The sequence below is a fragment of the Eretmochelys imbricata genome, chromosome 3 (assembly GCF_965152235.1).
Source record: "Eretmochelys imbricata isolate rEreImb1 chromosome 3, rEreImb1.hap1, whole genome shotgun sequence".
NCBI classification, from domain to species: domain Eukaryota; kingdom Metazoa; phylum Chordata; order Testudines; family Cheloniidae; genus Eretmochelys; species Eretmochelys imbricata.
Window position 1 is genome coordinate 119,131,888 of NC_135574.1, and position 21,896 is coordinate 119,153,783.

Sequence of the window (21,896 nt, forward strand, 5' to 3'; positions counted from 1 at the left end):
CTGGAACCAGGTGTTAAAACTAGCTTATGATATACCTTGGGCCAGCCACCTGGGGGTGGACAAAACCAGGGAAAGGATACTGGTCTGGTTCTTTTGGCAGGGCATTTACCAGGATATCAAGGATTATTATGCATCCTGCCCAGAATTCCAATTAGTGGGCCACAGACCGGCTCATAAGGGCCTCTTAATTCCTCAGCCACTAGTGGGCACCCCATTTGAGTGGGTTAGGATAGGCCTTGTAGGAGTCCTAGAATTGAGTTCAAGTGAATGTTGATTTATTTTAATAATTGGAGAGTTCACCACCCAGTACCTGGAGGCCATGGCCTTGCGCTCTGCAACCACACAGGCAACAGTTACTGAAAGTATTCTCCTGGGTAGGGAGCCTAAGAATCATCCTGACAGACTGGGGCATGGCCATCACATCATGACTAATGCAGGAGGCACAGGCCCTTCTGAAGGTCCACTTGGTAAGAACCTCTTTCTACCCCCTGCAAACAGATGGATTGGTAGAAAGGTTTAACTGCATGTTAAAAGGAATGCTATGAAAATTTGGAACTACTGCGTCCCAGAACTTGGATAAGATGTTACCCTATCTGTGGTTTGTGATCAGAGAAGTCCTGCAGACTTCTTTGGGCTTCTCTTCTTTTGAATCATTATATGGAAGGCAGCCCAGGTCAGCACCTCAAGACTGGCCCATACTCTCAGCTAGATAATATAAAGGAGAGTTGAGCTCCATGAGGGTCTAGGGGGGAACCAGGAGAGAGGATATACTCTGGTAACCAGAGCAGAAGGCTGCAGGCAGCTAAGCCCTGTGGAGGGCCCACGGGTTAGAAAGGGTCCTAGCTGGTACCTGCCAGAGGATCCCTGTTTGACCTCCCACCGGACTGTTTGTGATATTCCTTCCTTCCTCCCTCCCTCCCTCCCCTCCTTTATTCCTTCCATAATTAGAGCCCTAAAGAAAGGGACAAAAACCTAGGATGGGCATGGCTGACTGTCCCCAGCTGGTGACTAGGGCACCAGCATACAGTTGCAATATTAGAAATGGACAATAACAATTCTGTGGTTGCTCCTACAGCAGGCACAAGTTGTGGTGGTGTACATTCTTGTTACAGGAGGCTTAAGGATATAAAATCCAGAATAGGTCCTAGCTTTAGTTGTTCTTAAGTCAGTAAAGAAACGTCACCACAAATGCTTTGCAGCTGCTTCTGAACCACATAAACACATTAATGAAAACAAATTACTGGAAAAGTTATACACCGGACCCTCACTAGAACGTGGGGTTTGGGATCCATGCGCGGTATTGCGTTAACACGGGGACCACGTTATAGCCGGGGCCGTGTTACCCTGGATCCCAATTTAAATATTTAAATTTGGGATCCATCGCCGCGATCGCGCTATATGTGAATCCACGCTATAGCGATATGCACTCTAGCAAGGGTCCGCTGTAGTATGAAATGTAGAAGTAAATGTGCTAGATTTTTTTCATTACTTTAAATTCTGACTTTCTGTAGGTGATGCAATGCATTAAATGATCATAAACCTGACCATAACAGACACCTGTACCCATCACACAATTCAATACATCTGGTAACGTGTTCAGAAGAAACAGTACTGAACTAGTAAAGATGCTGAAAGTGATGATCAAGTTTCTTTGGCAGTTATTCAAGGAATACGAACCACTGTCAATACTAGTACTATCCTACCATTACTACAATATTTGATCAAATAAATCACTACAAAACACAAAATACTAAAGGTCAACATGTATGAAATCACTTTTTGTGTAAACATATAAAAAGAATCCCAGCAAGTAAAACTAAAATGTTTGTGAAATGTCATTTTTTAAGTGTGCTTATTTTATCTCCTGCCAGCAGATGTAGCTATGGTGCAATGCACAATGCAAACACATCAGAGATGTTCTCTCCAGTTCTGTCGTTAGATGGCACTATCCTTAGATGGTGACTGTTAGACAAATGTCCTCTTGCTCTTCAGAAGTCTCCTAGGGAAGATTTTGTTTTGCACGGAAGTGCAACCTTGATGTTTGACAAATAAATATAACAACCCAGGCTAATAAATGCCTCTGCCTTCATAGCTGTGCACTACAATAGATCACAATAACTGCTGGCATCATTTCTACCCTTAATTATACCAATTCTGCCAAGACAACTCAAGTTTCACTGCTCTTATAAAAGAGTATCACTGAGTCTCCTTTCCTTCATCCACCTCTGTTAACCCTTAAATAGCTCTTAAATATTGTAACTTCCTACATTGTTTCTAATTTTACACTTCCAGGTAGAGCCCAGCACGGGGTAGTTTTTTTAATGACAATTCCATCCCGCAGTGCAATACCCACTCTCACCCACTCCTGCATTGTTTGTTGCATTTTTATCCCACTCCTGCTATTATGGCAGCAGGTCCTGGGGGACCTGCAGTGCTTTACTTCCAGGCATGTGGTAGACAAGTTGCATTACACACTCATCACTTCCCTTCACATATTTTTGCACGAACAAATTAGAATAGTTTTATGGCAGGTACATTGCTACCAGGGCCAGATCAATGCAGTCCATAAGCCCTAACGTCTGAGTGTCAGAGTTACTAATGAAGCCAATGGGAGCTGAAGGTACCTTTTTATTTAGGTGTCTGAGTATGCATGTAGGAATCTAACCTTAGGCACCCAGGTTTGAAAATGTTGACCTCGGGGTACAAACTATAATCGCTATTGTAGCTTTAACAGTTTTATGTGCAAAGGAACTTAAGTTCACTCTTAAAAGTAACTGTTAGTAGACAGCATTTCCATCAAAGTTGATTTTTGCCTGGTACTTCATCATTCCACATCTATACGTTAAACAAGCCAACATATTTTTAACAGGCCATTTTGTAGGTCTGTACTTCTGCTCACATGATAGCAATTGATAACTTTCCAAAAAGCATGCACTTGTTTCCCTGGATACAGGAAAAAAATATATATCAGCAACTCCTGGTCAAAATGTTTATGTCTAACACACGCAAAACTAAAACGAAGGGAATGACAGCAATGTTGCAATGTGAGTTTCCAGAGATAGCTCTTAGGATGCTTGGGAGCTACCTCTGGGAAGTAATGTCTAAACTCTAGATGACGCTATTTTGATATTCAACCCTTGCTTCTGTGTATTACGTTAAAGGGCTGGTCAAAAAAACACCAGCAACAATACAAAAAGATGACTTGCCTCAGAAATATTACTTGTATTCAGAGGAAATTCTTTGTTTGATTAGAAAACTTTTCATTTATAGTAAACTTTGGGTTTTGTACCTGTAGGGATTTTAAACATTTACAGTTCAGTAGATACATGATAAGATCAGGAGAGGAGAAACAAACACATGACAATAGTTAGTATAAAACAGCAATTTTTGATTGTGCAAAAGACTCAGACTTTAATGCAAGAAGGCACAATCATGATCATCTAGTCTGATCTCCTACATATTGCAGGCCACAGAACCTCACCACTCACTCCTCTTGTAGGCCCATAACCTCTGAAGTCCTCAAATCTTGATTTAAAGACTTCACGTTACAGAGAATCCACAATTTACTCTAGTTCAAACCTGCAAGTGACCCATGCCCCTTGCTGCAGAAGAAGGCAAAAAATGCATAGGGTCTCTGTAAATCTGACCTGGGGGGAAATTCCTTCCTGACCCCAAATATGATGATCAGTCAGACCCTGAGCATGTGGGTGAGACTCACCCAATAATCAGTGCTAATTCACATTATCAGATGTGGGATATGCCAATTTCTCTAAAATCTGAAGATTTTAAAAAGCTAACAGAATAATATACATCAGTTGGGGGCAGGTAGGCTATTGGGCCAGTGTCAGGGTAGATCTGTACTTCCCAGGAAAATACAAACTAAGCTCAATAAAACAGAATTATCAGAAATTACTGACTAGAGACAAATCGTGCCATCCTTTGGCACCACCTGAAGTGCTCTGACTGAATGGAAATAAGAATCAGCAATATACTGTGGAAAGCACCATTTTGGCTGCTGAGTGACGTTCTGGAGCTCAGCATGTAAAGGAGATAACTGGGTGTCCCCATCCTCTTTCCTACATTGTACCCCCTGCAGCCTGATAAAGTGTTTGAGTTTAAACAAGATTGCTTTGCATTTGTCTCATGTCCTAACTGAAAGCTCTGCCTCCCTTCACTTGTTCCTATTAAGAATATTGTGAGTGTGTGTGTGTAGAACACTATATTTTGGGGCCAAATGTTCTGCTAGGAAAAATGCCAGGGGAAGTAGGACCATGACACATGACTTACTAGTAGAAGGGTTATGAGGTAATTCACAGTGGGGCCAGAGGAAGGTGTGGAGATAGGGGTGTTGCTTAATAAGGAAAATATCAGGCTGGAGTATGCTTAGGTTTTTTTCATTTTGGGAACTAAGAGGGAAGTTCTTGCTGGCTATGGAGATTTATGTAGTTTGTTCAAGTAGCCAAGAACATAATCTACTCATTAACATTCCAGCTTGGGAAGCAGACAGCTCCACCAAATCTGCAGTCACAGGGAGCCCTGATGGCAGATTCCCCCCAGGTCAGATTTGCAGAGACCCTACGGGTTTTTCGCCTCCCTCTGCAGCAAGGAGCATGGGTCACTATCAGCGACAAAACTAAATGCTTGTATGATCTTTACTGTTCATATTCAATACTATGTGGCACTGGAGCATAAGCATCTCTGTGTGAAGATAACTTGAACTCCTTGCGGTGTAAGGATGTTTCCCTAGCTCCTTGGTCCTGACTGATGACATCACAAGATTCCCCCTCCTTCTATTTCACATGAAACCTCCATCCACTGTCCCCTTACTCTCTACAGAAACACACCAGTGAGGAAACTGATATCTAAAATAAAAACAGATGGCTCTTATGTTGCTGAAGTACTAATGCAAAACTTGGACACTTCATGGCTGAAGGCTGCTGAAAATAAACAGATTGTGCTAAAGGCAAAACTCAGACTGTATGGGGAGCTAAGCAAGGGATAACTTGGAATTCACACCCCCTAACACAGAGAAAAATTGTGGCTACTATTCTAGTCTTACGGCTGGAATAGTGGCCCTATGTGAAGGCTCTCGAATACTGGTTCATATAAGTATGGTGTGAATCGTTCCTCTCCCACATCACCCACAACAGCCCCTTCCAAAAGAGCCTATTTGTCGATAGTATGAAGCCCCCGCTTTCCGGTGCACAGAGGCCACTGAGCAGCCATTCTCCCTCAGCATACACCTCTGCAGACGGCACTCTGTAGGGCTCAAGTGGTATGGAGGACCCATGAAAGACATTCCATACCTAGATCACAATTTGTGAGGAAATGATGTGTGTACTCACACTGTGAACTCCCAAAGCCTTCCAGATGGCAAAACTGATCAGCCCAACTCCACACCAGGCATACAGTGAACCCCACCCCAAGGCTCGTAAGGCCAGCGATGAACCATTCTCTGGTAATGCAGCTGTGGCAGTAATACCCTAGAATCAAGATAAAAAGATCAAGGTTCAGTAACAAAAGGATTTTAAAATATCTAAGACAAGAAAAATGTTTGCTCTACGCATTTGTCTCTTTAGCAAACTCTACTATTGAACTAAAGACTCAACAGCATTTGACAGTAACAGCAGAGGGTAGAGCAAGGGGGTTAGTTCAATCCCTTCCTGTCCCCCTCAATTCCCAAAGAGCTGGGCTAAAACCCTCCACAAAATTCCTCAGGATGAGTTGTTCTTAATCCTCCAGGAAGGAGACTCAGCAGCAGCCCTAGCAGTTGTTAATAGCACATGTGGGTAGCAGACGCAAGAACCCTAATGCAGCTGCCATGCGGGGATGAATGACTGACTGACTGGTTGGGGGCAGAAGATGCAGTAACTGAGTAGTAATCAGGAAAACAGAAGGGCCCAGAAATACCTTCACAGCCCCTGATCACTAGGAGTCAGAGTGTAATAATGCTCTAAAACTCATCTCTGGACTTGATACCCTCTTGCACAGGAGATCTGCAGACCTCCACACTGGCCCCCTGGGTAACAGAAGAGAAAGCTGGAGAAACAGCAGAGCCCTGATGACCTTCAGCCCCATGTGGAGCAGGTAACTCAGAAAGAGAGGGGCTAATGTGAGCGTGGGGGGAGAGGAGCATCACCTGAAGGAGTTCTGAAAATGGGCTTTTTAAAAAAAAACAAAACCCCCCAAACAACTAATGTTGTCTGGCACTGCTTGGATCTCATTTCTCCAAAGAACCAAGTGACTGGCAAATGCAGAACCCTGTTCAGCCTCTGTACTGGTCATGCTGAGTCATTTTAACCATTTGTCAAAATTCCGATACATCAGGGTGGACAAACCTAATAACACAGAAATCTTTCTTTGGAAAAATCATTTCATGCTGAGCCAAACAGGTTCCCAGTTGTGATTTGAGGCCTTTGGGTGTTGTCCTAATATTAATGTACTATTACTAATATAGGAGTACATAGTACAGTTTACAATGACCAGTCAACATTTACCTAGTTATCACACTGTGATACCTGATTAACTGTACTTAATTCCTGTAGGATACGTGTAACCGACAGAATGTAACTGCAGTAAACCAAATACCACCGCAGCGTGGTAACCATAGGCACCAACTTCTTGGATGCTCTGGGGTTGGAGCACCCATGGAAAAAAATAGTGGGTACTCAGCACCCACCAGCCACAGCTCTTTGGTGGCTCATGGAGGGACTTGAAGGAGGGTGTAGAGCAGCCAGCAGTGGCGTAAGGGAGGGGGCAGAGCAGGGGCGGGAAGAGGCAGAATGAGTGTGGGGCCTTGGGGGAGATGGCGGAGTTGGGCGGGAAGAAGCGGTGCGAGGTCGGGGCCTTGGGGAGGAGATGGAGTGGGGGGGCCTTGGGCAGAGCGGGGGTGGAACACCCCTAGGGAACAGTTAAACTTATACTGACTTCATTGGAACTACTCAGGTTCAGGTAAGGACTGCAGGATTGGACTCTAAAACTTTAGTATGCTAACTATTATATGAGGCAAAATTCTTGGTCAGACCACATAAAAATGATAAACCTTGGTAAGTTCCAAAGTTTACTACCCTGAAAATGCTCCCATTCAGGCCCTGATTCTAGAAACACTTTTATGTGCTTAAATGTATATACATGAGTTTTCCCTCTGAACCCAATGGGACTGTTAAGCACATACATAAGTGCTTGCAGGACAGAGGACAAAGAACATAATTATGTATGTAAATTAGCCCTTAGGTTAAAGAAAACTATTCTAGAAATATTAAGATTCAAACCTGCACAATAAAATAAACCAGTATCTGCACTCACTATTTAAAATTGTTTGAGTAATTTTGTTTTGTACTCAGAATTCTGAAAGACTGATTAAAAACAGAAGGAATGAATCCTCAAGGTAAGGCCTTCTCCATGGAAACACTATGTTGGTAGGTAAAATTCTGGGAGTATAACAGAAATTGCCATTTTATTTTTAAAGAGCATGAAACTACTGTATGAAGGTAACAAATAGTAACTAGAAGTGTAAATGTGTAAACAAATAGGTTCATTTGCAAAATTATTTTATCAAAAATATGAAATCCTGACAAAGAAGATTCATTTGCAAGAGAATTTAAAGAACAGTTTTTTTCATATATTCGAAAGAATAGCAAAGAGAAATATGTATCAGAGTAGCAGCCATGTTAGTCTGTATTCGCAAAAAGAAAAGGAGTACTAGTGGCACCTTAGAGTTAAAACTAAGTATCAGGATTAGCTTGATTTCCAAACTTGTTTAAAGCATTTATAGCTCTTGGATTTTTGCTTTCAAAAGATGACCTGCCATGGAAAAAGATTAGGTTTATGATCTTGTATGATATATACAGAAGACTTGAAAGTATGTGGTGGTTTCATTTTTTTTCCCTAAAAAAGTTTGTTACAAATTCCTGTCTTATCTATCCTGTTTTTCCTGGAATACTTTATAAATCCCTTGATGGTGATGGATGATATGATGAACTAGGATGATGTCTTCATAATTACCTGTAAAATAAACCCTGCGCAGTTGAGAGAGGGAGTTTTAATCACAAATTTTAGAAATTCTAGGTTTTTGTTTGTTTTCATTAATACCTGCTTAACTCAAACATGTGCCAAACAGTTGTGAGAAAAGATCTCATTGTTAAAGGATCAACATCCTTACCCTTAACTTTAGGGTAAAAAAATCCCACACCAGTTCTTTAGCTCTCCAATGTCAACTCCAGCAAAATCATAGAAAACAAGATTTTACACTACTGATATTTCTAATGTAAATCAGCAGAAAAAATATCTAAATTGACTGCACCCTACCCATTGGTTAAGCCTTTATTATACATCATAAAAAAGTGCGAAAAACCAAGTGCACAAACCCAAGATTTTCCTTTTGCAGGTCATCTTTAAATAACCTTCCTGAAAATTTTAATATAGATCCTGCTATTTGCCCTCCTGCATTTAATTTCTATCTATTTAAGCATATGTAGAGTGCCCACCACTCTACATTTGGACATTGGAATAGGATCAAAAACTTTTCATTCAACTTTGAATCATAAAACAACTATATATTTAAATAATCCCAGAGACAATCATTAACCGTTTTCATTCACTTTTTAAATTTCTAAGATTTAGTTCTGAGCATGGTTATCCAGCTGAAATATATGTTCACAAAGCATATATTCAATAGCAATCTGTCTATTTACATAGCCTAATCTAATTTAAGAGTAGAAACCATTAACAAAATGCTATTAAACTTGGGGCAACTCAAACACTGTTGGCTCAGTTCTCACCTTAGAATTACGGGCGCACATCGTTTAAAATCTGAGTGGCATGCACGGATACATGCATTGTGTATATGTGTGTGTATATATATATATATATATATATATATATATATGTGCACAAAGACACAAACTACAGTGATCATTATTCAGACTAAGTCCTTTATATAAAAGTCCTATGATCTCTGTACAGTAGCTAATGAATGTTCATAACAATGATTCTGTTACTTTTAGAAATTCTATAACTTTTCTTTGTCTGACATTTTTCCTATCTAAATATTTCAAATATAATATAAAATCTGAGAATTTCTCTACTTTTGAACATGAAAAACCATGCCAAAAAAATCCACTTAATTGAATCTTTAAGTGGGAGACACAAGTGCTATTTGTGAAAATGGATGGCAAAAATGAATTCTATTTAAATGCTTCATTGCGCCAAAAAAAGTGATAATCGAAGAAACTGATCTGGCTTTATTGGCAGTAGTTCAAGAGAGTTCAGTCACAAGCCGACTCCTCGGGGGTATTAAGTATCCAAATAAATTGTGGTGTTTCGAGAAATCTTTGTCGTAAGATGTTCAGGCAAGCTGTTTAAATCCTCAAGAGAAGTGATGAATGAATTGCTAGGAGAAATGCTTCTGAGATCACAATGCAATGGCATAGAAAAAATGTTTCATTAATTAAAACATACAAATAGCTATGTATTGCTCTTTTAAGTGAATGGGGTTTTACTCACACCTTTGTTATTTATTGTCAGTACACATTCGTTTCTCTTCATCACAGCTCCAAGATTTGAAAATACCTCTCTGAATACAAAAATAAATTGCTAAAACACTTTTTAAAAACAGGCCAGGAAAATAGGGAACAGAATTCACTGACTTGATTCCCAAAATCTATGTTCCAAATTTTTACTTTTTTTTTTTTGGGGGGGGGGGGGGGGGAATTGAGGGAGAGGGAAGAAGACAGGGGACAGACACGCTACCGTTGAAGGTACCTTTTTCAAATGTATTAGGGACAAAGGCCCCAAACTTGCAATTGTCTCCATGTGAGCAGCTCTCTATGTCTGCAGAGAAGCCCCATTGCCTTCAAGGTGCTTAAAGTTAAGCACATGCTCACTGCTTTGCTGGATTGGGGCCAGATTTCTCAGCACCTGACATGATTGACCCCACTGTGAGTTAAGTTAAATGCATGCACAAATCTTTGTAGGATTGGAACCTAAATCACAAGGAAAAGAAATTATGAGTTTGTCCTTTAATGGCACTGGATTTTATTTTAAAAAAATCTCTTAACTGGCAGTTTCTGCTTTGGGGTGTTGCAAGTCAGAATTAAGGTACATTATCAGAGCTTGTCCTCCAGGTATTTCATACATGCTTAACTTTGCTCTCATGAGTAGTTACACTGATTCCTATTTCAATTCATGGGAGTAAAGTTAAGCATTTACATAAGTATCTGCAGGACTGGGGCCTTGCCTCGTACTTTCCTAATCAAAAGGTGCGAACTTGTGTACTGTGGTCACGTCAGGCATAAACATGGAAATAACCTTGAGAAAGTCATCATTAGGGCCCTACAAATTCATGGTCCATTTTGGTCAATTTCACAGTCATAGGATTTTAAAAATAATAAATTTCATGATTTCAGCTATTTAAATCTGAAATTTCAGTGTTTTAAATGTAGGGGTCCTGCCCCAAAAATGAGTTGGGGGGGGCGGGTTGCAGTACTGCTACCCTTACTTCTGCACTGCTGATGGTGGCGGTGCTGCCTTCAGAACTGAGCAGCTAGAGAGCGGCGGCTGCTAGCTCGGAGCCCAGCTCTGAAGGCAGAGCCGCCACCAGCAGCAGTGCAGAAGTAAGTATGACATAGTATGTTATTGCCACCCTTACTTCTGCGCTGCTGCCTGAAGAGCTGGGCCCTCAGTCAGCAGCCGCCACTCTCCAGCCGCCCACTCTGAAGGCAGCAGTGCAGAAATAAGAGTGGCATGGTATGGTTTTGCCACCCTTACTCCTACGCTGCTGTTGCCGGGGTGCTGCCTTCAGAGCTGGGCCCCCGGCCACCAGCTGCCGCTCTCCAGCCGCCCAGCTCTGAAGGCAGCAGTGCAGAAGTAAGAGTGGCATGGTATGTTTTTGCCACCCTTACTTCTACGCTGCTGCTGCCGGGGTGCTGCCTTCAGAGCTGGGCCCCCGGCCACCAGCTGCCACTCTCAAGCCACCAGCTGCCACTCTCCAGCCGCCCAGCTCTGAAGTCAGTGCAGAACTAAGCTGGTATTACCAGGACCCCCCCCCCCCAAATAATCTTGTGACCCGCCCCTGCAACTCCTTTTGGGTCAGAACCCCCAATTTGAGAAACGCTGGTCTCCCCTATGAAATCTGTATAGTACAGGGCACACAAAAGACCTGATTTCACGGTGGGAAACCAGATTTCATAGTCTGTGACATGTTTTTCATGGCTGTGAATTTGGTAGGGCCCTAGTCATCATGTAAGGAATGGTGCCAGGTCATCGTAATAGGGTATGACCAGCGAGGAGATGGATAAATGGTGTCCAGCAGATCACTGGTAGGTCAACTGCTGAGCGCTCAAAGCTAGTGATGGATTGAGAAAGCTTCTGAAAATTCTGCTATGGTTTCACCAAGAGTCAGACATGAATAAACGGATTTTATTTACTTACTTATTTACAGCAATCCTTTCCTGCATCATGCCTGGCTCTTACCCCTGCTGTTAATCTCTCACTTTTGTAAGCATAAAAACATTATTCATTTTAACTATGCATTTTACATCTATGATGACTGCATTTAACTTTAAAGCTAGTTATTCATGGTTATGCTTTTACTTTTGTATAATATCATTTAAAAGTTGTATTATTACAAATGATAATGTTCAATGCTCTAAAATATACAATTCTAAATGAAATTAATAATGCTACTACAGAGCTACTTTTCTGGTTTGGTGACTAGTCCTCAGCCATTCTTTTGTTGACAGTTATACCATTTTCAAAGTCTAGCCTCAGTCTTGTGAAACTGTTCACCAGCTATCCTCACAATCAGCATGACAAAAAGCAGCATTTCCTTTTTATGCTCTATAAGGTTCTAGTTCTTGGTAGACACTGATGTTTGCTGATAAACTGTTTTCATTCAGTTGCAGGGCTAGCAGCAAATATAGGTTTCAACCAAAAAGGAAAATCCTTCACTTCACTTGGTGCCACGTCCAACCTACATACACTTCAGTGTCATCTTAATGCCACTCTAGATTAATTTCATATTGAGTAGTAGGGCAGGTCAGCCAGTGAAGAGCATACAGATCTGAAATGGTGTTAATGTAACGTCCAGGAAAAAGTTGTTTTAAAACATCATTACAAGATGGTAAAAAGTAATAGCCAGTCATAATGAAACCAACTGTGCTATTTGAAACAGGATTTATATAATTTGTGGAATTACATTATTATACAGTGTGCCTATTTCTTAATATATTTAAAATGAGACAACTGGCTTAGTTTCTATATATCTTACAAAATTGAATGTCACAAATTAATTACAAATAGTTACACGTATAAAAGCCAATGACACTATACTCACACACTCTAAGTAAAACAAAACATAATAACTGATACTATAACTTTATATCCCTCAAACCCTTCTCTCTCCAAAAGGGTTTGAGAGAGAAAGATGAGTTTTGAAGACAGCTTTGAAGGTTAAAAAATCTGGGCATTGTTACACTAAGTAGACTAAATAATTTTGTGTATATTTCAAATCTAAATAGGCCATACATAGGAAATACAATATACATATAAATCCATAAATACAATATCCATATAAATAGGAAATACAATATACAATATTGCCACAAAATAATGTATAAATACATTCTACAACTAACCTGGCTTGTTTATTTTTAAATCCAGTGAAGTTTAATATTCATCAAAATCTTTTATCACTTGCTAAAGCCAGGTATAAGGCAGGAAGGCACTCTGCAAGCTTTCCCAAAAAATCTCACCCAGTGTACCTTAATCCTCACCTACATCACACCTTTCCCAGTATTCTAGTAACACAAGACTCTTCTGAACATAATAATAATTGTGCTAAACCAGTGGTGGGCAACCTGCAGCGTGGGCAACACGCAACCCCTTGTCAGGGTAATCCGCTAGCAGGCCATGAGACATTTTGCTGACGTTGACCATCCGCAGGCGTGGCCGCCCGCACCTCCCAACGGCCATGCTTTGCTGCTCCCCGCTGCTCCCATTGGCCATGCCTGCGAGTAGTCAATGTAAACAACTGTCTCGCAGCCCTCCAGTGGATTATCCTGACGAGCAACGTGCGGCCCACGGGCTGCAGGTTGCTCACCACTGTGCTAAACTGTAAAAACATTTTTCAGTGTTGGAGAGGATGGGATGTTAAAAAAACTGATCCCTGTTGGTTTTCTGCTACTAAAAGCACCCTGCTGTTTATTTTCTTATTTTAAATTATCTAGATTTTGATCATTTATCTTCTATTAGTTTGTCTTTAGAAGAATTGTTACATTACTCACAGAAAAAATGTGTATGCTGCATCTTACTGTTCACCTATCTGAAATTAGAGGGCGTTTGCATTTTTTGCTAGATAGTCTAGTATTAGAGGTGACATGGGATCAGTATGGAACAGCCACAGAGTGATGCGTCCCAGCCTAAAGTAGGGTTTTGCAAGATGAAGGATGGATCTCAGATATTCCCTCCTCCAAAAGAAGACATATTGAGGGTACAGAATAAACGCTGTGATAAACTTAATGGAAAGTACAATGAATAAAATGATACGATTTTGTATGTCAGATCAAAAGGATTTAGAGGGTGAGGTATCTCTTGGGTGCAATAGATACTATAGTAGTTTTAGTGTTTGATCAATTTTAAGTGTTTATTTTACAAATGCTCATTCAATGAAAAACTGACTAAGGAAAAACTCTTCTTGAATAGTTGTGTTCTGTTCCAAGATTAGATATATTTGCACATATAGTCCCATCATTAGGTTTGTCCTTGCAGTTAAAAATGCAGAATTATTTACAGGTTTCTCTGTCTAAATGTTTATGGCACAGATGTTCTACTAGGTCAATATTATGTATTTACATAATCTTTATTTTAAAATTCCCTACGTATATTAATTATACACACAGAATGTCCTCAACTTGAATATTTTTAGAAGCTTTTTGAATAATCTAACACTATTTTTTATTTATCTTATTGCAAGTGTTACATACATGTGAGTCACAGACCAGTACATGTACCATGCGTTGTAATACCTAGGTGGCATGGGACAAGTTAAAGATGGAGTAACATTTTAATTTTAAATGTCCATGTTTTTCTCTGTATAATCTAACTAAAACAGATTTCTGCATATTTATTTATAACAGTGATCATTCATACACTAGGTTTATCTGTGACAGAATATTTATCTACATGATATTCATTTAATCATATAGGTTGTAATCTTGAAAATGTGTGTGCTTAACTTTAAACTTGTCAATGGGACCATTCCCATAAGTAAAGTATACCCATGTTTGCAGAATCGGGGCTTTAAATTGCAAATGTATTGTTTAAAAGCTTTGTGTTTCAATAATTTTGTGACAGAGGGCAATTTCCTGCAATATCCCAGATAAACCTTAGTGAATTAAGTTAAATTTTTTAAGTATAAGGACCCATTGTATTAAAAATAGAATTGTTTGTGTTGTTGTAGGACTGTATGTAACTTTTCTAGGGTAATGACTAATGTATACCTTGGGGAAATGTTATGAACTTCAAAGGGACAGTATGTCCAAAGTGGGCTTCCTAGGAGGTACTTGGGAGGGCATTTGAAGCTATGCCCTGAGGAGGAAAACCCATTGTCTACCGATTGATCTGGTTTCCTGAAGCAGGTAAAGAGCCCTGAACTATGAGGCCGGACTCAACTTTTCATGAGCGTGCTAGTTCTGTGCTGAGGCTGTTATAAACTTGTGACCATAGACAAGAATCCTTTGTGGGATCTGAAGGACTAAACTCCTGCCAGAACCCATGCTGGAGTTAGGCTGATCTCTGGTAAGCTTATTAGTGTGCATGTAGGTTCTTTTATTGTTTTTAATATGTTTTCTCTGTAATGCTTTTACCCTAAGAATAAATAAGTTTGCACAGAAAGTGCTGTGAGGTAACATTGTTATTAGTCTCTGAAGAGAAAACAAACAGGTCTGCTTAGACAGTCTGACTTGGCTGGTGCATTTATAGTCTAATTAGGGAGCTATGCAGCCTGGAAATATCCCGTTCAGAAAAGTAAGAGATGCATGTCTCCACCCAAGAGAGACAATGGCTGGAGAGCCAGAAGCCTAGCGTCTGTGCCCTTAATTGACCATAGAGGGGGAATACAGGTGTAGTCTCCCTGAACTGAGATAAATTTATTTAATATTTTTCATTGGATTATAGTAATATGATCACAGCAGACTGAATAAACTTTTTATGGGTTTTATTATAACCAGCCCAGATCTGCCACTAAAGCAGTAAGGAACACTAACGCCTAACTTAGAATTAACTCCTGCTCTCATTGACTTCATTGATGCAAAATCAGGCCTCCTGGTTATAAAACTACTATACCATTAACAATTAGTATAGCCAAAATGAGCATGCAATAATACACTATGAAGCAAAAATTTTATTTTTACTTTCTCATGGTTGTATAGTACTTTAAAAGAGACAAACCTTATCGAACCAGTTGGGGTTTTTCTTTTTAGCCATAGCAAGTGTTGTACCAAAACCAGCTATCACTCCTGCAGTAGCAACAGTACCTAGAAAAATTCCACCTGCCAACAAAATTTAAGAAATTAAAATAATGAATTTATTTCCTAGAAAAAAATAATGTTCAAACATTAAAAAAAAATCAGAAGTGCAGATCTATCAGCAGCTGCCTAAGGGAATGGAATAGCTGTCAAACTGCTCATTTTCTCAATCTAGTGAATGACAAGGAATGTTTTATAATATAGTACTTTAAAGATCAATGATTAGTTTATACCAGCAAATTAAAATGCTGATTTGCTACTTCACACTCCTGGCGAAGAGAAAGGGCACATGGCCAGTAAATCCATGTAGAGACTGATCATCAATAGGAAAGATGGGTAAGGCAACTTCTGTTGTTGAGAGGGAGAAGATTTCGAGCCACTCAGAACTCTTCTTCTGGTCAGGTCTGTGTGGTTCAAAAGCTTGTTTCTCTCACCAACAGAAGTTGGTACAATAAAAGATATTATCTCGGCCACCTTGTTTCTCTAATGTTCTGGGACTGACACAGCTACAACTACACTGCATTCATCTATAGGAAAGTCAGATAAAACCAAGCAGACTCCAGGCTTTCCCAGGTAAGGTCCTTCTCCTTTACAGTGCTCTCTGAGCAGTATCTCCCAACAGCAGCATGGGTCTCTCAAGAGCTATGTATCCCCTGGCTATATACTTCAGCACCCTTTCTTCAAGGGGGAGACTTAACTCTGCTTCTTGCAGCGTTCATCAGTTCAAATTACCAACTGGAAATCTGCCCATATATGAGGACACATTCAGCAGCTGTTCTCCAGCTTTGTTCCTGTTGTGGCGTAGAGCACCATTTCTATACCCATGATGGTAGCTGAGGGGCTTCTGCAGGTCTTGGGAAGAAGGGGAAGTGCAACTTTCAGTTGCTCCAGAGAGACAAGGTGCGTGAGGTAATGTCTTTTATTGAACCAACTTGTGTGGGTGAGAGAGACAAGCTTTTGAACTACACAATGTTCTTCAGGTCTGGGAAATGTACTCAAATTTCACTGATAAACATAAGATGGAACAGACTGTTTAGCATAAATAGCTAACACATATTTCAAAGGATCATTCAAGGTGAAGTTGCCCATTAACAAGTCTGCAGTCATGGGCTGGTTATGAGGGTTACAATTTGTTGTTGTAATGAGCCATAAATCCAGTGTGTCTGTTCAGTCCATATTTTGTAGTGTCCAGCAAAGGTGTGAATTTAAGCTCCCAGGCTCATCTTTTGAAGCTGTTGTGCAGGTTTCCTTTGAGGAGGAGGCCTGAGAGGTCAGATACAGAGTGATGGCTTTGTGTCAAGTGCAGTAGCTTCAGAGGCATTTCCAAACCTGCTTGCACTCTCTTGCTCCCCTCTGAGCAACCTGAAGAAGAAGCAGGTCCCACCCAAAGGGATGGTCCCCTTGCTCCCTTTGGGGCTGGAATGAGGCGCTGGGGCTGCAGCAACAGCGGTGCAGGGGGAACCACTCCTCAGAGATGGGGGGTGGGCGGGCAGAGGCTGTCAGCACCAAGATGTGGCTGAAGCCACAGCACCTGCTAGAGCAGCGATGGCCCCTCCTGCAACCCATAAATCCCCCAAGGAGGCAAAGGGCAAGGAGTGCGGCGCTCAGCTCAGCTGGGGAGGGGAGAAGCAGCAGCATCCTTGGGACCTTCTTGTTACAGCCCAGGCTGTGGCCAGCAGCACCCCAGCCAGCCCCACTGCCCACCCTGGGACACAGCCTGTCTGCCCTGGAGACAAGGGGCTTTCTCACACCATTGCTGTGATGGGGGGGAGAATCTTCCCCCCCTTGTGGGGACTAGGCAGAGCAGCAGCGCCCCCACGTGGGGCCTTTACCCCGGCCCCCGGCTCGCTGCACCTTTGATGAAGAAGAACTTGTCCTGGGCTGCTGCAGGGTGACGGCCCGCCCCCGCCACGGGCGACCCCAGCCCGGGCTTCCCCTCCGCGGCAGCAGCAGCGGCGCCCTCGGCGCCCCCCGCGCCAGCAGCCGGCGCCATGCTCGGGTCGGCGAGCCAGGCTCCTCCCTGCAACCCGGATGGAAACCGAGCTGGGCAGGGACGCGCTAGCCCAGCCCCCGCCCGCGCAGCCGGCCGCGCTCGGCTCGGAGTCCCTCGTACTCCTCACCCCGCCGCGGCAAGGCTTCCCCAAGCCGCCCAGACCCGCCGCGCTAGTCTCTTCTGGCGTCAGCTCAGGGCGGGGGTGTCCTGCCTCCCCCCTTGATACACCTCCACCCCCAGGCGTCAAAACTGCGTTAAAATGATTCCCCCCTCCCCCCAGCTGTGAGTGAGCGGGGCGGGGCAGTTTTAGGGGCTGGTGTGTGACAGAAAGTATTGACGAAAAGAACAGGAGGACTTGTGGCACCTTAGAGACTAACCAATTTATTTGAGCATAAGCTTTCGTGGGCTACAGCTCACTTCATCGGATGCACAATCAGCCTGAAGGGGCGAGTTGAAGACAGCGGCTGAGGGAGCCTGTAAATGTCTTGCCGACACCAGCGGGCTAATCCGCTGTGTGGCGTGTGGCTTAACGCTGCATGTGTGTTATAGACTGTCCGTTTTCTGGGGCAGCCTTTGTTTCTTAAAAATAGGAAAGTATTCTGCAGTAATATGTACAATTTGGGACAGGGAATGTCTTTTTGCTCTGTGTTTGTATAGGGCCTAGCTCAGTGGGGTCCTGGTCCTTGGCAAGACACATAATTTTACAATAGTAATACTATAGTGTATTTTCCGTTGCTGCAAGATACACTTTTTAATAAAGGAAAAATATGTTTTATTCTATGTTTCGTAAAGCTCAATGTACATATGCTCATTAGTAATAATACCTGAGAGACACTTTGCCTCTCTAATATTCTGGGACCAACACAGCTACAACAGGCAAATAATACCTAACATTTATAGTGCTTTTCATCAGTAGATGTCAAAGCGCATTACAATGCAGGTCAGTATTGTTATCCCCATGGTACAGATGGGGAAACTAAGGCACAGAGAGCTTTTGCTGACTGTTTCAAGGAGTCATTTAACATCTTGCTCACTCTTATATTCCTAATCTGTACTATTTCTGTCACTCTTCAACATGTGATAGATACCTTTTCCTTTAGCAGATACCCTGCTTTAGCTGCTTTTTTTAGAAAGCAGATAAACATTATGACTTTTAAAATGTAACTGCCAACCCTAAGTGTGCCAAAAATCATGAGGCAGTCCAAGAAGTCATGAAACTTTTTAAATAATATATGTTGAGTTCTTTTTCTTTGCCTCCTGGTGTTTGAATCTTTAGCATTGATATTTCAAAGCTTATGTTTAAAACCATGAAATCTAGAAACTCAAAAAAAGAAAGCTATTTTGGTGTAGTCAGGTGACTTCCAGAACTTTAAGAAAACACCAAATATTGCAAGACTCCTGATGAAATCAGGAGAATTGGCAACATTGCAAACAAGATGTAATATTGGGACAAGAGTGATATTAGAGGTCAGCTCATTTTGCTAATTGATGAGGTAACTGATTCACCATTAGGTTGAGTCTAGACTGTTGATAACTTGCATATGTTCTCTTTGATTGTGTATTTCTGCTCTATTTCAGTTATAATTGACTTATAGAATCTGAGTGCTGTTTAGCAGTTATTTTTACATCTGAAAAACTTTTAATAACATTTGTAAACAATTTCATGCTGACATTTTGTTGTAAGCAAGAAACCAGAAGTAATTCTTCTGCTCTGCTCTGTGCTGATTAGGCTTCAACTGAAGTAGTATGTCCAGTTCTGGGTGCTACATTTTAGGAAAGATCTGGATAAATTGGAGAAAGTCCAGAGAAGAGCAACAAAAATTATTAAAGTTCTAGAAAACATGATCTGTGAGGGAAAACTGAAAAAACTGTGTTTGTTTAGACTGGAGAAGAGAAGACTGAGAGTGGACATGAAAACGGTTTTCAAGTATATTAAATGGTGTCACAAGGAGGAGGGAGAAAAATTGTTCTCCTTAACCTCTGAAGATAGGACAAGAAGCAATGGGCTTAAATTGCAGCAAGGAAGGTTTAGGTTGGACATTAGGAAAAATTTCATAACTGTCAGGGTGGTTAAGACTGGAATAAATTTCCTAGGGAGGTTGTGGCATCTCCATCACTGGAAATTTTTAAGAGCAGGTTAGACAAGCACCGGTCAGTGATGGTCTAGATCAGTGGTCTTCAACCTTTTTACGCACAAGATCACTTTTTGAATTTAATATCAACCCAGGATCTACCCCCCCTTCCCCGATGACCTGCCCCACTCACTGCGTTCCCCCATCTCTCTGTCACTCGCTCTCCCCCACCCTCACTCACTTTCACCGGGCTGGGGCAGGCGGTTGCGGTGTGGGAGGGGGTGAGGGGTGCCGGTGCTGGGAGGGAGTTTGGGTACAGAAGGGGGCTCCAAGCTGGGGCAGAGTTGGGGTGTGGACATGAACACGGGGAGCACGCAGAGACCCGCTGCTGCCCCCACAGCTCCCATTGGCCACAGTTCCCAGTCAATGGGAGCTAAGGAGTCGGCGCCAGGGGGAAGGGGCAGCGGCAGTGCATGGACATGCGTGGCTCCACCAGGGGCTGCAGAGACATGCCAGACGCTTCTGGGAGTGGCGTGGGGCCAGGGCAGGCAGGGAGCCTGCCTTAGCCCCGCTGCGCCGCCAGACTTTTAGTGTCCAAAGATCACTGTCAGCTGGCAGAGGCCCCAGGATTGACCAGTTGATCACGATCTACTGGTTGGTGACCAGTGGTCTAGGTAATACTTAGTCCTGCCAGGAGTGCAGGGGACTGTACTGGATGATCTCTCAAGGTCCCGTCCAGTCCTGTGATTCTATGATTTTCCTTTTTTGCTATATCCTTAGCATCCAAGCTAAGGATTGGTAGAGTGTTTTGGAAAAGCAAGTTCACACTGGTCTTGCAAATTATATCGTGCATGTGACTTCCTACACCCAACTAGAGCCCCACTAAAGTCAGAGATCCATCCTGCTTGATCAAGTTGTAGGATCAGGGCCTAAGATAGCTTCCTAACACATAATTAATTAACATTCAGTCTATATTATTTCTCCCTTCTCAGTTTTTTGTTTTCTTCACCAATGCTTCATTTGCAAAATACTTAGGACAGGCAGATGGAAAGTCACATCAAGGTCTCTACTCTGCAGAACAAAGTAAATAATGCCATAATACACTTACCACAGTAAAAAATATATATATACAGAAGAGGAGAGAAAACTGCATTTCCTGGGGGAATGGGAAGCCATTGAATAATGATTAGTCAGGGAATGACTAGTTTAGAACAGAAATTTCTCACTTCCCCACCATGCCCACAGGTCTCAACTTCCATATGTCCCAAACATACAAGTCGTTGTAAATGGACAAACTGCTGTCACTAACACCCAATGTCAGCAAAATTAATGTGCTGAAGTCCCATTGAAGTTAATGGAAGTAAAGCATATACCTAAGCATGTGTGTAATACTTTGCTGAAGGAATCCATCTATGTGACACATACTGCTGTGCATTGCCATAGTAGCTGAGTACCTTCTATGTAAAAATCAATAAAAATAGCAACTTCGCTAATGGAAAGCAAGGACTCTCTGGCTCTCTCCCTTCTGTTTAGGGTTTGTTTTTTCTTGGTTGTATGTTACAGATATTTATTTTTATTGGTGGGTCATCTTATGTCTATTGTTCCCACCCCAAACTCACATATGTTACTAAAGTGGTCCAGATAAAATGTTTTGGAAAGTTTTAGGTGATTCTGTTGAATAAGCTAAAAGTGGGAACCATTTTAAAATGACCTATTTTGAAATATGTTATTGCTTTTATGCAGTTAGGATTCTCAGACTTTAATACTACTGAATACATTTTATATATAGGGCTTCACTCTCCACTGTCTTGTTCCTTGTGAAGTTATTTGCACCTGTACAAAGAAAGTGTAAAACATTTTGTTTTGGTGGCATATTGCATCCACTTTGCACAGGTGTGCGACTACGTGTAGTGCAGGACAATGGAGAATCGGTCCTAATATCTCCAATACAGAGTATGCGGTGAATTTAGTATTTAGTTACATATTTTACAATGATATTTTTTTACCAGGGCATTTGATGACAAGTACATTTTACTATGGACAGAGAAGACATTTTACTACAATGTCTATGACAGAACGCATTTAACTGGGGCCACTTTCAGGATTTACTGAGTCAAAACAATGCAATGGAAATTCTGCCAGAAGCTATTGGAAACTTAGCTACACTTAGGTTCCCACCAGTGCTACTGGTGGGATTTTTATTTAATTTTTCTTTTGTAAAATTCTCTAGTGTAGGCAAGGCTGTAACTCTTGCAAGGTAGACAGGACCTCAATTGCTAATGTTAAAAAAAAAAAAAAAAAAAAACA

At 41.7% G+C, this 21,896-nt stretch overlaps 1 protein-coding gene across 5 annotated transcripts in view; it reads right to left on the reverse strand.

Annotated features, from left to right (window-relative positions):
- The window catches only part of TMEM242 (transmembrane protein 242), a 48,772-nt gene extending 31,235 nt beyond the window's left edge, over positions 1-17,537 (reverse strand). For all 5 annotated transcript variants that reach the window (XR_013345663.1, XR_013345664.1, XM_077813256.1 and 2 more), the window contains exons 1-3: positions 17,379-17,537; positions 15,448-15,548; positions 5,346-5,483 (exon numbers count right to left, since the gene is read on the reverse strand). Coding sequence is in view for 3 of the 5 variants with exons in the window: in XM_077813256.1 (XP_077669382.1) it covers positions 5,346-5,483; positions 15,448-15,548; positions 17,379-17,517 (378 nt within the window). In the remaining 2 variants the exon portion in view is untranslated. The remainder of the gene's footprint in view (positions 1-5,345; positions 5,484-15,447; positions 15,549-17,378) is intronic.
- Positions 17,538-21,896: the final 4,359 nt, after the last annotated feature.